This window comes from Gossypium arboreum, chromosome 9 (assembly GCF_025698485.1).
Source record: "Gossypium arboreum isolate Shixiya-1 chromosome 9, ASM2569848v2, whole genome shotgun sequence".
Classification (NCBI taxonomy): Eukaryota; Viridiplantae; Streptophyta; class Magnoliopsida; order Malvales; family Malvaceae; genus Gossypium; species Gossypium arboreum.
The window spans coordinates 66,044,139-66,065,435 of NC_069078.1; the positions used below are offsets into that span (position 1 = coordinate 66,044,139).

Sequence of the window (21,297 nt, forward strand, 5' to 3'; positions counted from 1 at the left end):
ATATAAAATGTGTTAATATCATACTTAGGCTCAACTCATGAGTACCTTGCCAGTGAGCAAAGAAATAAGAAATTAGACATTGGTATAGTTAATTTTTTTCTTTCCTAAGTTCTTTCATGTTCTTAGAGTATAATGTTTCTATATGATTAAAAAAATAAGAACTCAGATGTAAACATTTTCTTAGAAGTTTCGAAATGCACATGAAACAAATTTTAGGAAATGTTGATTTAATTACTCGAACTCGAATGTGGATGTTGGAAATATAGATTCAAAACTAAGTTAGCTATCGCAATAGAAAGAAAACATCACTTTTTTGTTCTTCTTTCACTTTAATTACTCGAATTCAAATGTGAATATTTGTCATTCATTCAAAACTGAGATAGCTTTCATAAAATGGATAGAAACATCAACTTATCCATCTTGCTTTCACTAGTCTATGCAATGAAAGTTTTATGAAAAGTTGGGGCACTCGTGTACTACTAATTAAATAAAAAAAAATCATCTTAAAATTTATTTAAATTTATTGTCAATTTATTGTCGATTGATACTGTTGTTATTACAACAATTTGAAATTGGAGGTTTGAGTACAGGAAGCTACAAATTTTATAATAAAAATGCTTATATTAAATTATTAATTTTTCTAAAGAGTTAAAATTATATATTATTTTCTATTTAATCAGAGGTTAAAAAAGTCTACGTTGAATCTTTTAATTTTAGGAGGAGTTAAAGAGTAATTTGCTCATTTAGCCAACGAGGGGCAAGTAGCAGCTAAATCTCGAATTAACAAAAGCCGACTTTTACCCATTAAGTTTTCAGTTTTTAGGATGTCTTGGACGATAAGAATCATCGGTTTTCAGTTGAACCGGCCGGTCCAGCCCAGCTGCAAAAAGGCTCTCGAATAAATGCCTATTGATCATAAAAGCATAGAAGCAAGCATTGGTTAGAATAGAACAAAAACTGGTTCTTTTCAACCTTATGTTGCATATATGTACACGAATTAACATTTAAATATTACACATCAAATATTCAGACACAAAACCAAGAACACTCTCATTAGATAAAAAGGAAAACACTAATCATACTGTTTCCTTTCTTCTTGTATAGACTGGAAAATACGAGCTGCGGATTCAGTTGCCGATACGTGGTTATGGGGTATAACCTTAATCACCTTTGTTCGTTGTTGATGAGTCCGAGCATCGCAATTAGCTGCCGTTGTTGGTGGTTCAGTAGGGAAAAGAGGAAGTGCATCCACTTTAGCTCTCTCAGAGGGACTACTGGCAGTAGTCCCTTGTATTTCGGTCTCATTTGGTGCAGGCAGTTTCTGAGTAGAATATGAGATTGCTTGACTTGGTTGGCTAGACGTGTTACATGAACTCGGTTGAGCCATGGTGAAGTTGGCCTTAGACTGGACTGCAATAACAAGGCTCATCTGCTCAAGTGCTGAGCCAGTAACTGATGGATTCATGACCGGCATGCCATAATGCGGAAAGGTGGTCTGACTTATAGGAGGGTCAGTTCGAAGAATTTCAATATCATGTTGGTGAGAAGCTGCAAGATTTTTAGCCGTGTTCAAAAAGTCCCGACCGCTTACACCTAAGTTCACAGTACCACAGCTTCCATAAACTGGTGTAAGTAAGCCAGCAGTTGGAGGTATAGGCCATGTGTAGGGCTTGTACACAAGTCCTTCCGAAGGAGACATTATGGGAACTAACCATTGATTTCCGGGTGGTGAGACACACCAAGGAGACAACCCGGAATTGGCAGTCATCAGTGTTGAGAAGGCATTTCCAGAATAAGACTCGTATTTAGGCTGATGTATAACAAGTCCTTTGGTCTCATCATTAGCAGAAGCACAAGGAAGCTCTGCAAATGCATTGTCATTCGCACATTCGATGTTAGTATCAGGTTTTCGAGAATTACTTTTTACTTTAGAAATCAATGGTGGTTGAGGAACATCATCAGATGACAACTTCTTGATAGCAGAAACATCGAAAGATGGTTTGTCGATATGAAATGTATCTTCAAACAACATATGTGGTGAGCCAGCAATCAACCTCTGAACCTGTTCCAAAAGCAATATGCAATGTAAATTCCCTTTCTTTCAGTTCCATCCGAGAAATAAGAAAATCGAGCAGGGTGATTTAGTTTTCATGTTACACCGATTGGTATGAAACCAAGAAATGAGATTAATATCATGTTAAGATGTCTACCTTTATCAGTCTATGCAACTCGAAGACTTGCACGGAAAAGACTCTTTGTTGGCTGAAAATTACGACATAATGTTAGTATACCATTAAGAAGCACAACTAACAACACATGTTAATGCATTCGGGAAGAGTTTTGGTGTTCATATGATTCAATATCGGTACAAAAATGCAGTCATGGAAAACCGAATTCAATAGACCTTTTGATGTTCATTAGCTGTAGCAGACGCAGATAGCAACACCAAAAGGATACTTACTTGGCTATGGCTCTTCTTACTTTCCAGAAATGCTTTTCGCCAATTATTTCCACGACATCATCAGGACATATATCGGAAGCAGATATGTACTCTGATGCATCTGGGACATTGTTATGTCTGTTAACACCCTCAACTTCTGTAGCCCCATGTGTCTTTTCTTCGTGCACCAGATTTCTGTTTTCATTATCGACTCCAAGTGATTGTCTCGAGCATATCAACCTTGCATCAGGAACATCATTACTATTCAACACATCAACCGTGATGCTTTTATTTTCTTGATTCATCACCGCATGTGGTCGTTTTAACGATCCTGGGTTCTTGATTTTGGTTGACAAGTCCAATGACGTGCCGGCCAATATTTCATCTCTGGTTGACACGATTGAATTGGACCTTTCCATGAGGTCCTGACTATTTTCACATAATCTTCCATTTTCCTTCATCTGCTTTTTATTAGAAGCCCAAAACTGCATCGAAGAGCTCAAGTTCGATTTAGAAAATCTTTCCCTACCTTCACTTTGCTTACTGCAACCATGATTTCGATCCATCCCAGGTAGAATAGAGGTTGGGACTGTAAGGTCATCATCGAGTCCTACTGACCGATATGAAAATTTCTTGAACTTCGAGAAATGAAGTGGTTGCAATGGATCAAAACTACGGCACTTGGTAGTTTTCGAGGATTTTCGATCTTGATTTCCTTTCATGGTGCTTAGTTTAGTCCCAGGGATGGAACAAGAATTAAACTTCTCATCAGCCAAAACTGAAGATTCATGAGAGTTTGCTAATGGCATAAACATGTTCCTTTCATTACCACCACCCTAAAAATATGAACATAACTTAGAACTTCATACGATTTTCTTTTGTATAAACTGGAAATTTTTAAGGTAAAGAACTATGAATGCAATGGAAGAGACTGAGGCTTAATGACAGTTGATTCAATACCGCTATGTTACTCGGTGTGAGTGTCGGATATGAATATAGGTATGGTACAAGTACCCATATCTAATATCCGTGTCAAACACATACTGGGATATGAGTACAAAGACATGACCGTCCAAAAACCTTCAAATGCATAGAAAAACTTAAAAGGAAATTAAAGATGCCTATATTATATACTTATCCTATCTGACACTAACACCTAAATATGAGTAACATAGATGGTTAAACAGAGATACAAACAAAGATCACTTATAAACAAGGCAACTTGAAGGAGACAAATGCATCATATGACTCCAAAAAGGACTTCAAAAATATCACTTATAAACAAAAATCAGTCAGTGTGAGTGTCAGATATGAATACACGTATGATACATGTATCATTTGATGAAAAAAGACTTCAAAGCTCAAAGTTCAAAGGCTAAATTGGTTAACCATATTACACGGACTCTACATTTTTTTAAAGTACCCATATCTAATCTTTATCCAACACATACAGGGGTATAAATACAAATACATGACCGTCCAAAGACCCTCAAATACTTACCCGTATCTAACACCAACACATAAATATGAGTAACATAGATGGTTAAACAGAGATAACTTACAAACAAGGCAACTTGAAGGAGACAATTGCATCACATATGACTTCAGGAAATCAATAAAAAACAGCTAAACTTACATGGCTTGATAACATTTGATTAAATCCAGCTATGTTCCTCACACTCAATGTGAGTGTTGGATATGAATATGATTATGATACAATATGTATCATCTGATCAAAAAGGACTTCAAAGTTCAAAGGCTAAAATGGTTAACCATGTTGCTCCTACTCTACATTTTCTTTTAAAGTACCCATATCCATATCCGTGTCTGAAACATACCTGCATCTAATAATAACACCTAAATACGAGTAACATAGATGATTAAACAGACATACAAACAGAGATAACTAATAAACAAGGCAACTTGAAGGAGACAATTGCATCACATATGACTTCAGGAAATCGCTAAAAACCAACTAAACTTACATGGCTTGATGACATTGAAGGAACCAAGATGTTGCTATTATTTGGTGGAAAAGGCAACATGGATTGTGATCCTGAGTTGAACCTTTGGGAAGTGATACTGAGTTGTTCATAAAGTGCCATTTTATTCCTTGGAGGTGCCTTTGGCCCTCCTTTCTCAGCGTCATTCACATGAAGCCTAGGAAACATAGGGTTCATCACTTTTGCCTCATCTTTTCCTCCTTTCATCATCATTTTTCCAAAGCCCTTTTTCACCACAAAAAATTCAATTTCAAAAACAGGCTATACTTATTCCACCATAAAAAACATTTCCTTTTAACATCATTTCAAGGCCAACCTTCATCCCTTGATGGCATTGGCGACTGGCAATTGAATAGCTTCTCACCCAAAATCAACCTATTTGCAAACAAAGAAGTAATTGGGATTAAAGAAGATAAATTTCTTCTGAAAAACATAAACCGCAAACAATAATTCATGAAACTTTTGCTCCAAAAAGAACACTACCCTTTGTAATAAATTAAAGCTACTAATGATAATATACAAATTAACCAATATCCATGCTCTATTGCTAGAAAAAAAAAAAGAACAAATTTGAGCATATATTCAGATACCAACACCACCACTACCACAATAGTACAATTAAAAACATTCCTTTTTTAACAACATAAACCCAGTAAAATGGGGTAAAAAATCAAATAAAAATATAGAAAAGAAAACAAACAGCTGGTGGAGACACATAAATATGTAGAAAATGGTTCTGTCAGAGAAGAGGGTTTGCCTTCAAAATTCCACAAACAGAAAGATCTTTTTTCTCTCTCCTTTTTATCACCCAAACAGGCCCCATCACCAATTCACCATTGAACTAAATAGAGCTAAAAACAGCAAAGATCATGCCATATCACCTATGACTCACTTTTTCCTAATCCAGTTGACATCCATGGCTTCATTAGGTATATAAAAAATAAAAAAGCTTAAGAATTTGTAGGGAATATGTAAAGAGAAACAAAACAAAAGATTACTTTTTTTTTTGAAAGGAAACAAAAGATTACTTGAATTTGCAGAACCAAAGTGACTGAGTATAAACAAGATCTTACAATATCATCAAGAACCCACTTTTTTTATTCCATCATGTTGCTCATATTCATGGCTTTATTGAAGGAATTTGCATGGAACAAACAAGATCATGCCATATCATCTAGAACCCTTTTTTTTTTTTTGTAACCCATCATGTTGCTGACATACATTGCTTCATTGGGTATAAAACAAGGGGAAAAAAATCTAAGCAATTTACAGGGAGTAATAATAGTAAAAAGGAAAAAGGAAAATGGAAGATTTACATGTAAATTTGAAGAACCAAAGTGACTGAGTCTTATTAACATGTGAGTAATTAACGAGATGGTGTGTGGGGATTTAATGGCCAAATGTGATTTGTTATTCAAAATTTTGAGCCAATCTTTTAACTAAAAATCCGTTTTTAAAAAAAAAAAAAAGGTTAAAATATTTATTCGGCCCTTGTACTTTATTAAAATTTGAGTTTTAGTTTCCTTAATTAAAAGTCTTATTTTTAAAAATTAAAATTTTAGTCCAATTATTGATAACTGTTAATATTTTTCATCAAAATTTATCAACTTAGCTTGTTGATTAAACTAGTCTCATATGGCCTCGCATCTGATTGAAAAAAATATATATACTAAGTTGATAAATTTCAACAATGTTAATGATTGGAATGAAATCAAAAAAATAAAATGAAATAAAATTTAACTTTTAAAGTATAGGACTAAATTTATAATTTTATCAAAGTACAGGGACTACTATCAAATTTTGACCAAAAACTAAAAAATATCAATCTTTTGTTTCGATTTTGCTTTATTTTTTCCTAAACTTTCTCGCCAGATTTTGCAAGAAAACAATGGAAGTTGCGTGGTTGATACTCACGTGGATGTTAGGTGCATGGTTTACACGGACGAATAGTGATTCATATGGCGTGACATATATGCGAGTGACAGTCACTCCCTTTATTAGCGCTTGGGATTAAAGATGAACATCTGAATAGATATTAATTAAACTCAAATCTCGGTAAAGGAAATAAAGATTTTATGTTTTAACTTGGCTGTGCGTGTATATAGATATTTTAATCACACGTGATTAATTCACGGTACTTTAGAGGTAGCAAAACAAAATAATAGGATAATATATTTAATAAGTCCTTTAAATTTATCATTATATTTAATTAAGTCCTTATGCTTACAGGAGGATGTGAACACCCTGACCACAACTTGAGGTTAAACAGTTAAACTTTAATCAGTATACTTCATTTAGTATCCAAATAAGCCCTTAATTTTTTAATTTGTATGTAAATAAACCCTTAACCTTTAATTTAACCTAATAAAACTCGTTTTCAAAGGAAAAAAAACTAAATAAAATTTTATTCGTAATGGTTTAAGGGTAAATTTGATAAAAATAATTGTTATAAATGTAATATTTCAAACAAAATGTTAATTTTCTCAACTTATAATATAAATAAATATAATTGCAATGTTAATGAAGAATATATCACATAACTAGAGAGTTTGATTCATTATTTTTTAGGGTAAACTATATTGTATGTCATCTTAAAATAGTGTTATTCTTATTTTGGTCATTTAAAGTTTTTTCTATCAATTTAATCATTTTAATTAAGATAATTGTTCAATTAGTCATTGTTATTAAAAATTCCGTTAATCCACTAACGGCTCGCTGATGTGGCATTTTTTTTAATTTTTGACAAAAGTTAGAGATCCTTTTATAATTAGTCCAAAACGCATTTTTTATTTATTTGCAACATAAATATTTTAATATTTGAATCTTTTTTAGAAGAGAGGATCCAACAATGATGACGACGAACCATAACCTACCAGTAGAGCACCACCGGCCACTCAACCGCCAACAACAGCTAAAGCCCTTATTAAACCTAGCTGTGGTGCTTTTGGTCACCGGCCAACTCAAGCCACCAACGATAATGGCACGTAGAGAAGAAGCAAAACTGGACCACTTCCTTCAATGGCTTCAAGTAATTTATTGATACGTTTCCTCTGCATTTGTTGGATTTCAACTGAAAAGGACCTTTTCATGAAATTCGATCATTTTAAGTTGGTTATGAATGTTGTTTCTTTTGGAGGGTTCATCATTTTGATATACGCTGTGATTCTCCATGTTATGGTTGTAACGGCATCATTAAATTATTTCAACTTCTTTCCTTGCTGCCATGCTTTACTCTTTATTACACCCATTTCAGCTCTACCATTATTATCTAAAAATGTGCCCAATACACGATTTGATTTTGTTTATCCTTTTGGCCGGTTGGGAAGAATGTGCTGCCTGACCTCTGATGAAACAATGCCAAAAACAAATATTGGCCATTTCTAATGAAGAATTTATTCACATCAAAGGGTGGTTGGTGGTATTATGTTGATAGGTGGGTTTATTGAAAAGGATGGAGTTATGGTCGTGATTCGTTCTTGTTGTCATTAGGTTTTCTTTTCTTAAAGAGAATTTAAATGTTGATAATATCATAATTAGAATTTTCATGTTACAAATAAACAAAAAAAATATTTTTGACTAATTATAGAGAGGTTCCTATCTTTAATCAAAAGTAAAAAAGAGATGTCACGTTAGCAATTCGTTAATGGATTAACATAATTTTTAACGACAATAACTATTTCGAACAATTATCTTAATTAGAGTAATTAAATTGACAAAAAAAATAGAATAACCAAAATAGAAATAATGCTATTTTAAGGTGACCTACAGTATAGTTTACCTTTTTTTTATTATAGTCAGTAAAAATATGGGTAAATTTGTAAAAAAAGAAAAAAACATGAGAATGTCAGATTAACTACTTGGTATTGAAATTACCTGGGAAAATAAAATTACCCGCGCAAGATAATGTTAGAAATCCAAACATGGAAATCCTACCTCCAATAATGTTACATTCCTTGATCCAAAACTATGTACAATTCATCTCCTTCCTCAAAAATTATAGGATAAAGTATAAAAATATTCACTCAACTATTTATTGGTCTAATGACAAAGTTAGCCCTTCAATGTTTACACATTCTATCAATTTAATCCTACATCTAAAAAATTTAACAAATTTAGCCCTCAACGTTTACAAAATTTGTCATTTTTGTTCTAATTCTAAAAATTATAAAATATATTTAAAAACTTAAAATGACAAATTTAGCCCTCAATATTTTTAATTTTTTTATAATTAGGATTAAAATGACACAAAGAGGGCTAAATTTGTTATTTTTTAGATTTAGGATCAAATTAATAGAATGTGTAAACATTAGAGAGCTAAATTTGTTATTAGGCCAATAAAACAAAGCCCACATTAGACTTTTGTTAGGCAACTAACAAAAGAATGACTAAAATATTTAATTTCGGAAAGTTAAATAACTAAAATAAATTAATAATTAAGTGACCAAAATAGAATGAACTGAATATTTGAGTGAATATTATTGCCCTCTACCCAAAATTGTAATGTACTAAAAGAAATTGTGCATCCCATTACCGGATACTTTTACATGACTTTGCTGTTACTTTTCGTAGAAGTATTATTTTTTACACATGTTTTTATATATAAATTAGTTATAAACTAATTCAATTGATAATATTCAGCCACTCTCATAACTTAATTTTAGCAAAGAGAAGGAAAATTTTTCGCTTATGTTGATGAAGTCTTATTTTTTTATAAGCGTTTTGACTCATCTTTCTAATTTCAAGTTTAAATTTATACTAACTATTCTTTATTTTATTACACTAGTAACCACAAAACTTTGAGTAAATAACATGTCTATTTTTTATGTTTCACATTCAAATTGAAGTCCATAAAACAAAGATATTATGTAAGTTTTCAACTCAATTTTGATCTGAAGTCAAAATTTTAACTCAATTAATAAAAATCCAAACTCGAAAAAATTATAAAAAGTCAACAACCTAAACTCAATAATATTTAAACCCATTCAAATGTAAGATTACCTAAACAAGCAACACTTGAAATAGTCTTATCCAACAAATCTAAATGGAAAATTGGAATAACCTAAATCCAAAAGCCAAAATTACCTAAACTTAGATTTATTCAAATTTATTCAACTATGAATGTTATAAATTCGAATGATATCAACCAATTGAGTCTTAGCTCGATTAACATGGGTATTGTTGTCAATATAGGAGGACGTGAGTTTGAGTGCGTTGAAGCATATTGTCTCCTATTTAAGGGTTGGAAAGGAGTTATGAGTAGTTCTAGGTATTGTGTTGAAAAGAGAAGATATGATTAAAATCTATAATAAAACTATTCAAAAAAAAATCCAAAAGAATATATAGCGGTTATGAGTAGTTTTAGGTATTGGTATAAATACCTATGATGATTGAACATACCACGTTAACTTACCATTACACCGTTAACAGCAATTAATGACTCAGTGACTAAAATGTTACAATACGTTAATGTAAGTGATTAAGACGTAACATTTCAAACATAAGTGACTATTTTAATAGTTTATCTAAATTTAAAATTTATTCGCATGGAGTAAATTGACTTATCGAAAATCTGAGGCCTTCCACGACCCTGCACATGGGACATTAATGGCAGCATACAAAAGGTCGAACATTCGAGTTTTAATTGCATCATGTTTTTTGCAAATTTAATGTATACTATTATGTCCATTGTTGCAATTATCTATTTCGTATTTTTTTGTTTGGAATTCTGATTTCCCTCTCGATGTCCATGTTTTTGCCTTCTTATTTCTTCACGTAATTTATATTTGATATGTATTTTAAAGAACAAAGATCATATTTTACAAATTTCTCTTTATGATATAATAAATTATATATATTTAAATTATTTTTATGTAATATTATTAATATTTTTATTATACATTTTCAAGACTTTAAGATACTCAAAAACATGGTCTAAATATGTTTTATCTTATACTTCATGTTTTGGCATTGATACCAAATTGTTTTAAAACTGTTTAAAATGGTTTTAAAGTAATTCAATACCCAGTACTAAAGTATATCGATACCTTGGGGAATTAGTAGCCACAAATAATTCTAGAGGGGCAAAGTATTAATATTTTCCCTAATCAATATCTAGCTTCATGGTATCGATACTACAGTGTATCTAATAGCTATATTTCTTAGAGGTATCATTAGCATAGGTTGCAACAGCTATATTTTGTCTTCAATAATTACAAATTAATTCTTTGATAGATGAAAACCTCAAGAATATTATAAGATGAAAGAGATCAATATCAAGTACCAAATTAAAGATAAAATTACTTAAAAGGTTGATTTTTTTTCATCTTTTTCTTGTTTGTAGTTTTTTAGTGCTTCATTGCAAAATTTTGGGTCAAGTTTTATTCTAGTTTTTAGTGACCCTAAATCTTGTAAACACCTATCTTAAAGTAGTTTCTTTCTTTATTTTAATTTCTTCAATTGTAAATTGGGAAGGATTTCCAGTTGAGCTATAAAAATTAGAAAGGTTTTAGTTTAACCTTGAAAAATAAAGAAAAATGTTTTATTTTAGCTTTACAAAAAAAATAGAGTTGTAAAGGTTATACTTTTTTCTTCAAAAGTATCTTATTCAAGTTAGGAAATTAAGAAAATCCCGGGTAAGTGAGGTTAAGATAGTAAAGGTAAGCAATTGGAACTGAACCACCAAAAATCAATCGTGTCAAGTTTTTTTACCCTATTTTTTTTATTGATACAACGTATACAACTACCCATCACCCTTTCACACCCTTAAATAGAAGGATAAACACATTTCAACGTGTTTGAACCCACGTTCTCCTTCTCTGAAAATAATGCTGATGCTAATCAAGTTTTTCTACCCTCTCTTAACTTTAGAAAAGAATTTTCAAATCCCAATTCACCCCCTCTAAATAACTTTGAGCCTAACATTATGGTTTCATGGCCAAATGGACATTATGGCTATATACAACTTTCATGAAGGTGGTAGGAATATTTAAAATTTAACATCCACAATAAAGCAAGACAAATCATACAAACAATAGAACAATAGTGGATTTGGCAATATTCTTCACGCCCTAATCCATTATCATCTTCGATACATATTCTCATACACTTCATATCCCATACTTATTCATGGTTGACTAGAATTTGGCATACCAAAATATGGATAAAAGTTTTTTTATATAAAAAAAATCTCTTAAAACGTTATCCCATTATATTGATATTTAATTAATTTGTAATATTAACATAGTCAAACATTTTATTATTAATAATAATAAAAAAATATTGAACGGATGGAAGTATTTTATTCAATGTAAACATATTAGTATCAAATATAAGGTTCTTTCAAAAATATATTTTAAAATTAAATACAAATTCATCAAATTTACTAAGGGACTGAAACCATAATTAGACCTAAAATTTGAAGAGAAGGATGGGGAAAGTCAAAGGTCAACATCGTTAATTAATAAAAGTTTTTAGATTTTCTCCACATGGGTGATAGTTATCCATTTAGGTCACCACCTAATTGTCTGCCACATGTAATTCGTAGCGTTTGGGATCATGTGATTACTGAGTAGCCCACCGATAATATATAATTTCTAAAAAGTAATGCTTACGTGGAAGATGATGGTGATGATGCGATGATGGCCCCACCCACCACCCCAAACGGTTAGGATTTTGCTGAAATAACGCTAGAAAATATCAGAGCGGCTTGTGAATTTCTTACTATAGGAAACCAAAAACAATGTGGCCCTCCCTTCAACGTTTATTTATTTATGTGAACTAAATTGGTTGGATTCGAATTTTTTTTTATAAATAATTTATCTAATTGAATCAGTTAAATCGGTTGAATTAGGAAATAATGGTTTAATTTATTTCTCTATAGGTTTGATTAAAAAATTTTGTTATATTTGTTAATTAGATTAAGGGCGAGTAAAACTTGATTCGATTTAAAAAAATTAATATGGGCATTGTTGTCTATGTAGGAGGATGTAAGTTTGAATGCGCTGAAATGCATTATTTTCCTATTTATAAGTTGAGAAGGACTATGAATAATTCTATACATTGTATAAAAAGAATTACATCTTGTAAATTTATTTCAAATCATCTTAAATTTAGATTATATATATTAATCATTAAAATAGATAATGCCTTAGCCTTATACCTTTATAATTTTAGGATTAAAGTGTAATTTTATCATTATTAATTTTATATATTTTAAAATATTAAAATTCAAATTTCTAATTTTAGGACCAAAGCATTTACTTACCTTATATTTATATAATTTAAAATTTAAAATTTAGTAGTTTTGATATAATAATTGAGGTAGTACTCATTATTAATTTTATATTTGAATAAATTGATTAAATTTGAAATTAAAAGATGTTGAAAATGTTGGTGTTGGACGTTGAAAGGCAATAAGCTTATCATCTTTTATAATTATTCTACTACATAATTCTATGTCCAAAAAAAATCAAAATAGATAATGTCGAATCTTATGGATAAGGGCTAAGCTATTAATAATTTACTACTGACAAAGACCACTTCTAATCTAACCTCTTAGGGCATGGAAACTTCATCCACCTCCATTCCCAGCAAACAACACGTGTATATCCTTCAACCTTAATTTTTATTTCTTGGTTAAAATATGCTATAAGTCCCTCTACTATTTATAAATTTGGAATTTAGTTTCTCTATTTTAATTTTTAAGATTTTTCAGACTTCAAAATTTACATCCAATTGTTAATACTATTAATTTTTTGGTGTAATATTTTGATTTTTTGTAGCAATGTAACTAAAAAATGACGTCGTAATGAACATGAATTTAATAAAATAATTTTTAAAAGATTAATTAATAGACTTAAATTTTAAAATTTTAAAAATAAAAGATAAATTCTTAAAATAAAAAGTAGATGTACTAAAATATGAATTTGGGCATTTTAAGCTTATTTATTAGTTGTATGAAATATTTAATGAAATTTATTTTTACATGAAATTTATTATTGTTTTAAACCAAGGTTATTTTTAAATTTTTTTTTAACTTTAGAAATTATCCAAATACTTTGATAACACTTAAACAATGATTTTCTTCTTCTTCTTTTTCTTTTCCATTCACTTTATTAATTAAATTTTTAAATTTTAAATGTTAATTTTGGTCACATTTCATAGTTTTTCGGTTAATAAACTATTTCATACTTAAATTTAGTTACAATGTTCAATTTAGTATTAGAGCTTTTTCTTTTAATAAATATTGGGGTTTTTTATTAGAATATACATGTCAATTATATTCATTGAATTTTTGATTTAGGCACCAAATTGAAAAATGATGTTAAACTCAGTATAAAATTGAGACAAAAAAATTTAAGTACCAAATTGAATATTAAAATTAATATCATGTACCAAATATATTTAACCATTTTTTGTTAAATATCATGGAAAATGTGTGTGTTTTCTGTCATACAGACATTATCCTGAAAATAAATAATAAAAGATAACAACAAACCTAATCCAGATGTATGCTTTCATGTCATGCATATCAGCTTCTCAAATTATATACACTTATAAATATATACATATATATAAATCTTAATCTTCTTCATAATTATAGGTATTGCCTTGGTTTTTTTTTTTTTCCTTTTCTGAAACATTCATAAATTATTTTTTCCCCTAAGAATTTGCAGAAATGGGTGAAGAAGCTGATATGAATAATGGAATGTTTGCAAGTACTCCAAATTTTGTTGAGAAGAAAGATCAATGGATGAACATGAAGGATCATGATGATCATATCATTATTTATGATGATGATGATGAGATTACAAGTTCATCATCATCATCATTCATCGGGGATGTATATTCAAGAACTTGTTCATCATCATCATCATTAGACATGGTGGATGATGCATCTTCATCTTCATCTTCTTCCACCATTGATGGACCTTTGTTTCATTTATCTGAGCTCATGGCCCAACTCCCCATCAAGTAAGTATATACATACATATATAAACCCTAATTTACAAATTTCTATATGCATATTTCTTCATTTATGTACCATGAAATACTGTTATCCCACATCATTTAAGTTATATGCTTAGATTTTTGCTTGTATTATCTGGATGCTTAACATGTTTATGCATATACAAGAACTGATATATATATATATATATATAATCAATTCTAAGTTAAATATATTTAGATAGGAATTAAGTGAAAATTTGCGTTAGGAACAGTAGATGAATCATAAATTTTAAATATAATTTTATTATTATATTAATATGTAATTTTATAAATTTTAAAGAGTTAAATAGTAGATGTACCATTTTCTGGAAGCCAACGCCATTGCCTCCCTTTGCTTTCAACCATGTGTTTAGATATTTTCTTGTATTATCGATAATTGATTTTATATCATATATGCTTAACGATCGAGTTTTTTTGGTGTTATAGGAGAGGACTTTCCAAATATTTTCAAGGGAAATCACAAACATTTACATCACTTTCAAGTGTGAACACCGTTGAAGAACTTGCAAAGAAGGAAACCCCATTTTATAGGAAGAAATTGAAGGCATGTAAAAGCCATAAATTGTACACTCCTCCAAGGGCCACCATTGGTAAGAAATTATGGAGAAATCATGGGCTTTCATCGTCATGCCTAGGGAGGAATGTTAGAAGTAGTTTTTTAAGTGGTAGGCCTCCCATAATTCCTATTCCAAAGAAATTTTAATTTTCGAGATTTTCGGTATTCGATAACCATGTTGAATTTCAACTATATTTGAACTTGAGCCACATTTTACTCCTTAGTGCGGGAAGATCCACAAGATTATAACCCCAAAACTTTACTTATGGAAGCTCTCTCAATGTTGGTTTTTTTTTTTTTATTTACAATGTTCAAATCCAAGACAAGAGAGATGTTGGATAATTTGAGTGGAGACTATAGAAAAAAAGATTAATATAGAAATAAACAGTAAACTTCTAGGTGCGGGTGACATTTTCTAAAGAGAACTATTTGCCCCAAGAAGTTGTTAGAGGGTTAAGACAAAGATCTTTCCATGATACAACGAAGTTTTGAGTTTCCTTTAATTAGCAAAATCAAGGAATTCCTTAACACTTATTCTAATTTCTGAAATTGAATTGATTTTAATGTAATTTGTGAGCACCATAATCCCTCTATTTATATGCACTCAAGGAATACTATTTTGAAGAGTCATAACCCTTCATTTTGGACATACTTCATGGAAGAAACATGTCCCACGGAAATGTATTCATTGAATGATAAATTATCACTTTTAATTTGAATAGTGCTTATGAATAACTAATTTGCAAGATGATAAATCATCACTTTAAATTTGAATAGTGCTCATAAATAATTAATTTGCAATCTATAATTTCCAACAAGAGAAGCTAGAAGAATTGTTTTGAGTGAAAATGAATAAAAAAATTTGGAATGACAAAATATAATTTTATCATTATATTAACTTATGATTTCCTAAAAGTTAAAAGGGATTATATAAAGAATTTTCCATTTGAGTGGGGGATAAAGGTCACTTCTTGAGTTCTTTTCGTTTAACTCGAAAGATGTAAAAATTTAATTTCTCGATTTGTGAAGGATTATATAAGTGTATTTTTTAAATTTTTAGTACAAATGAAGTTATCAAAGTATCTTGCAGTTGGGCTAAACACTATAGATTCTTTAAAAGTAAGGCAAGTAAGAGGGCTTTGCAAATATCATCACCACTTTTGACCTTGCACAATAATTGGATTCGCTTAAGATCTGATGGTGTTGTTAAAAAGGGTTCTGGTTTTGTTGCAATTAGGGGTGTTATGAGGGATCAAAATGAAAGATGGATCTTAGGCTACAACATGTATTTGGGCTTTCGCTCTGTTATGGAAGCTGAATTGTGGGGCATCTTGAATGGATTAACGCTTCTTTTGGAGCAGAATTATGACACCGTGTTGATTCAAACTGATAGCATGGAGGCAATTCTAGCTATCCAAAACCGGGCTCCTAATGAGTTAGTCTCAACTCTGGTTAGGGGAATTCTCCAAAATTTGGCTAGAGTAAGACATTAGGACATTCGACATATTTCTAGGGAGGAGAATGAAGAGGTTGATAGAATCGCAAAACTAGTTAAAGAAAGGAGAGAAAATCTTCAAGTGTTTGACATTTCCTTGTTGGGGAACTAGTTTTATTTTATTGTATTTTTTTTTTCAAATTCTTGTCTTTTCACCAAAAAAATATTGTAAAGAAGATTGAACATTAGTTTCCATGTATATAAAATCAGTGGTGAAACTGTTTATTTCTTTTAGTCATTAAATTAAATGTTAAAAGTTGGTAATTTTTATATTTAAAATGGATTGAATTGATTGATTCAATATAATTTATATGGTTTGATATTTAATTATTAATTTAATGTTAAATAATTAATTAATAAAAATTAAGTTATGAAACATTTAATATTTCAAAGATAAATAGTAATTTTTTTCAAAAAGTAAGAGTTTATTAATTGAATAATGATAATAAAATCAAATTTTGACAATGAAAAGAAAGTATGAATAGCGAAAGTTTAATAAAGATTCAATTGAAAGTTTATGAAAATGAGCTACAAGTGCAAATTTACTATTCTAGAAAAAGGGAAAAATTTAAGGAATATTTTGTATGAATATGACATGGATATGAATCAATAAGGAATATTTTGTATGAATATGACATGGATATGAATCAATAGATGGAGTCGAAAATTTGAAATATGGACTAGAGTGGAAAGTGGTGAAAAATATAAGGACTAAAGTACAATTTTACTATTTTATGAGAAAATAACTTAATTGCAATTATACCATGAATTTTATACTTAGGACACATAAGTATGCCATTTGTCAAACAAATGAGTGATGGGAAAGGGTAAAATGACTATTTAACCCTTATGTCTTAAATATGTCAAAATATTTTAAAGGGCAATTTGATTATTTTGTCATTAAATATTATTTTTCAATTTTAAATTTAAAAATGTGATATTTTTATGAGGAAAATTATAACCATTGGATTAAAATCATGTGATTAAATGTGAACCCTTGATAAAATTAATTAAATGTTAAATAAAGATAAATAAAGAAAATTCTAGAAATATGAAGAGAAATATTTCTCTTCTATAAATACCCTAATGTGGGAGAGGAAAAATAATTTACATTTAATACAATTTGGTCATTTTCTTGTTCAAGCATATTACTAACAAAAAATTCTTTGAAATTCAAGTGAGATATCAAATCCAATTCTAATTCAAAATGTCCGTTCATATTAAACTAATAGAGGCTTGAAAACAAAGATGGAAGTGAGAGAAAATATGGGTAAGTTTTTAAATTATTATGTTATATTTATTAATTGTATAATTTGATGTGAAATTGTAAGAATTAAGTTTGCGAATTATTTTCTATATTTAAGTGATGAAAGTATTATGTTTACAGATGAAATAAATGGTGAATGATATTATAAATAATTCAATGAATGATTTTATGTGAATAATTGAAAGTAAGAAGGTGTGGGTGGTTTTACCATGAATATTTTGAAATTGGAAATAGTTGTTTTGAATGATGAAATTATATATTTATTATGTCGAAAGTGACGTATTTTATTTTGTACATTGTTTGAAGGAGCATCTTGCACCTCAATACCCTCCACATCTCTTGCTTCGTGGTGGTAATACATTTGTACATACCACTAACAACCACTTCATCTACTACTTTTTCATATTATGGGTTTCCCCCTTTGAACTTGATGTCATGGTGGTGGACCTATCTTCCACGACGATGGACCTGTTCCCCCATGACTGATCCTTAGTAGAGCTCCTTCCCCTTGAAAATCCTGATCCTTAGTTCCTAGACATGGTTAAATCCTTACGACAACAACAAATGAAATAGGGAGAAAAAAAACGTCTATAGAAACTTTGATGATGAACACAAGAAAGCCTATAACTCTAACAACCAAAGAAGAACCTCAGATGATTGAAAATACAAAGGAAAAACCTTGAAAATCAAATAAAACAAAAAAGGTTTCAAAGACAACCAAGTCTAAGATTTATAGATTTTCTCAAAGGTCTTCACAAGCACACCGTTTTAGGTTTGAGGGCTATGACCAATGGCATTTGACCATATGCACCATGTCAAACACCTTTCATCATTGCCATTACTCCCTAAGTGAATTTGGATTAAACTTGGCATTTATGGCAAACCTTCTAGAAGAATTAAAACAACTTTTTATCTTTCTCGACAAAAAAAAAACATTTTTTCTATCTCAAAACATGTGAGTAAAGAAATGTCTCACGAAAGGTCACTTTGTAACCTACTTTTCAACTTAGGGGAGGCTATTGTTAACCTTTCCCCAACCTATACACGTGTCAGCAGAACAAATGGCTTTGACCTCCTGATTGATGTCGCCCAAAGTTATGACCTAATTGGCCACTTGCCTTGGCTAAAGGAGCATAGGCCTTCCAATAGCATACCATTCGACCAAAATGACCCTTAACCAATCCTTTTGCTCTTAGAAATAAGGTAAGTTCTGCTTTTTAGGAATAGATTGTAACAGCCCGTTTTCAGTTAAATTGGAACAGTGGTTTCGGGACCACAAATTCGAGTCTGGAAGAAAATTTATTTTAAAATTTTTTATGGTCTACCATATGATAGGAATATTGTATAAAAATTTTGTTAAGAAGAATTTTACCGATTACATGTTTAATTGATAAAAGGACCAAATTGTATCAAATGCAAAAGTTGAGTTCTAGTAGCTATAAGTATCAAGTAGCTATGGAATTCAAAATTAGAGGTCTTTATATGGAAAATAGACCATTAAGAAGAGTTAGTAGATAAGTATGATTAGTCATCAATGAAAAATTTGATAAAGAAAAGGACTAAATTGGAAAGTGGAAATAATAAATGATGATAAATGATTAAATGACAAAATATCATTATTTTCATCATTTTTCCCAAATAAAAATACATGGAAACCCTAGTTTAAAGCTTGAAGAATCGATAATCTTATATTGCTCAATTAGGTGAGTATTCAAGTTTCGTTTTTAATAATTTTTATGTTTCTGAAATTGTAATAGCTTAATTTAGCTATCTCGGGGATTAATTTGTAAAGTTATCAAAGTAATAGGGTTTTGACATGGATGAGTATGCATGAGTTATGAAGATTTATGGTAGAAAATAAAAAGTTGTTGATAGATAAACAACTTTTGTTAAGGGAATTTTGATGAAATTATGATTTAGGGACTAAATTGAAAAAAGGTAAAATTTATGGAAAAATTATGAATTTTTTGAAATGCATGAGCTGTTATTTTTATATGTAAAAATCGGCTAGGCTTGGAATAAGGATTAAATTGCATGAATTTCATATTCCGAGCCTAGAGACGAAATTGTAATTAATCAAAAATATATGGGCAAAATGGTAATTTTACCTAAGATGTGAATTGGATTGAATTGAATATGAATTTTATTAAATTGAGTTAAATTTGTTTATATAGATTTAGATAGACCAAATGCGGAGTTAGATTGAAGAAAAGAGAAAGTGTCGGATTAGTAGCTTTTGTACACGAACACTTGTCAAGGTAAGTTCGTGTAACTAAATTGTATATTTATATGTTTGAATTGAATGTTATGTATGTGAAATGTATAAAATTGTTATGTATAAGAATGGATCGCATATTCGATAATGTCTGAAAAGTGCTAAGTCTCGTTTGAATAGATGATATTCGATGGATACAGGGTCCCTGGATTGGTTATGGTCCTGCATATATTGCGGACACACCACAACTCGAAAGAGCGTCCCGTTATTAGCTCTCATGAGCATTCTGATATTTTTCTCTCACGAGCTTCCTGTTATATGGTTCTTGTGAGCTTCCTATTAATAGCTCTTCGGAGCATCTCTATTGGTTGTAATCCTGCATATGTTGCGGACACACCACAGCTCGAAAGAGCGTCCCGTTATTAGCTCTCATGAGCATCCCAATATTTGGCTCTCATGAGCTTCCTATTATATGGTTCTTGCGAGTTTCCCTTTAATAGCTCTTCGGAGCACCCCAATTGGTTGTAATCCTGCATGTGTTGCGGACACACCACAGCTCTTATAAGCATCCGATATATGGCTCTTCGGAGCTTCCCGATATTGGCTCGCTTGAACTTCCCGTTACATGACTCAGATGAGTTTCCTGTTATATGGATCTAGAGAGAGCTTTCCGTTTATGTGCTCTTATGAGCATTCCCGAATATGAATTGACGGATTACAGATTTATACATTTCGTGTGTACTACCCATGCATCCATCGATATTTTAAATGATTCAACGGGCAAAGTTCTTACATGAGATAATATGACTCAAAGATGAATTGTAACAAGTATATACTTAAAATACAAGGATATGATTTGTACATGTTTCATGAATACTTGAAGTGAAAAGCATATGTATATGGAAATTGATTATTGATGAACTTATACATGTTTCTTAATATTCATGAGAAATACTCGACTAACATGTTTGATGAAGATATGTGTTTAGGCTATTGGCCGAATTGTTTTAGATTTATTTTGTATGTTTACCTTAACTGTAAATGAATGGTAAGTTAATTTCCCGTTATACGAACTTACTAAGATTAAAAGCTTACTCGGTTTGTTTTCCCCTGTTTTATAGTAACTTCGTGGCTCGTTTAGGTTAGAAGTTGGTGTAACAGCCCGGTTTTAGCTAAGTTGGAACAGTAGTTTTGGAACCACAAAGTCGAGGTTGAAAAATTATTTTAATATTATTTTATGTGTTTACAGCATGATTATATGCATGTGTGAAAATTTCGTGAGCTAATTTTATCGTTTAATAGTCAATTTGAGA

At 30.4% G+C, this 21,297-nt stretch overlaps 2 protein-coding genes across 9 annotated transcripts; one reads left to right on the forward strand and one right to left on the reverse strand.

The window, feature by feature from the left end:
- Nucleotides 1–961: 961 nt before the first annotated feature.
- LOC108454177 (protein HEADING DATE 3B-like) lies at nt 962–5,845 on the reverse strand. 8 transcript variants are annotated; one of them, XM_053019578.1, is made up of 6 exons: nt 5,760–5,845; nt 4,760–4,818; nt 4,426–4,668; nt 2,462–3,276; nt 2,211–2,262; nt 962–2,062 (listed from the first exon to the last, which is right to left on the reverse strand). In XM_053019578.1, the coding sequence occupies exons 2-6, from the start codon at nt 4,763–4,765 to the stop codon at nt 1,073–1,075; spliced, it is 2,106 nt and encodes a 701-aa protein (XP_052875538.1). In that variant the 5' UTR covers nt 4,766–4,818; nt 5,760–5,845; the 3' UTR covers nt 962–1,072. The 8 variants fall into 8 exon arrangements, with proteins under 8 accessions (XP_052875538.1, XP_052875539.1, XP_052875535.1 ...); XM_053019579.1 differs by lacking the exon at nt 5,760–5,845 and adding an exon at nt 5,536–5,708; XM_053019575.1 differs by lacking the exon at nt 5,760–5,845 and adding an exon at nt 5,472–5,704.
- An 8,113-nt stretch (nt 5,846–13,958) lies between these two features.
- LOC108455909 (protein OXIDATIVE STRESS 3-like) lies at nt 13,959–15,264 on the forward strand. The gene is made up of 2 exons (XM_017754485.2): nt 13,959–14,415; nt 14,878–15,264. Exons 1-2 carry the CDS (start codon nt 14,120–14,122, stop codon nt 15,152–15,154), a joined length of 573 nt encoding a protein of 190 aa, XP_017609974.1. The 5' UTR covers nt 13,959–14,119; the 3' UTR covers nt 15,155–15,264.
- Nucleotides 15,265–21,297: the final 6,033 nt, after the last annotated feature.

What these genes read in the sequence shown, in the direction of transcription:
- LOC108454177 (XM_053019578.1), bottom strand. An exon ending in CTTCAATGTCATCAAGCCAT is followed by an intron (nt 3,277 to 4,425) that starts GTAAGTTTAGTT and finishes TCATATTTTTAG; the next exon opens with GGTGGTGGTAATGAAAGGAA. An exon ending in AGTTGCATAGACTGATAAAG is followed by an intron (nt 2,063 to 2,210) that starts GTAGACATCTTA and finishes CTTTTGGAACAG; the next exon opens with GTTCAGAGGTTGATTGCTGG.
- LOC108455909 (XM_017754485.2), top strand. Translation starts at nt 14,120, where the DNA reads ATGGGTGAAGAAGCTGATATGAATAATGGAATGTTTGCAAGTACTCCA. An exon ending in ATGGCCCAACTCCCCATCAA is followed by an intron (nt 14,416 to 14,877) that starts GTAAGTATATAC and finishes TTGGTGTTATAG; the next exon opens with GAGAGGACTTTCCAAATATT.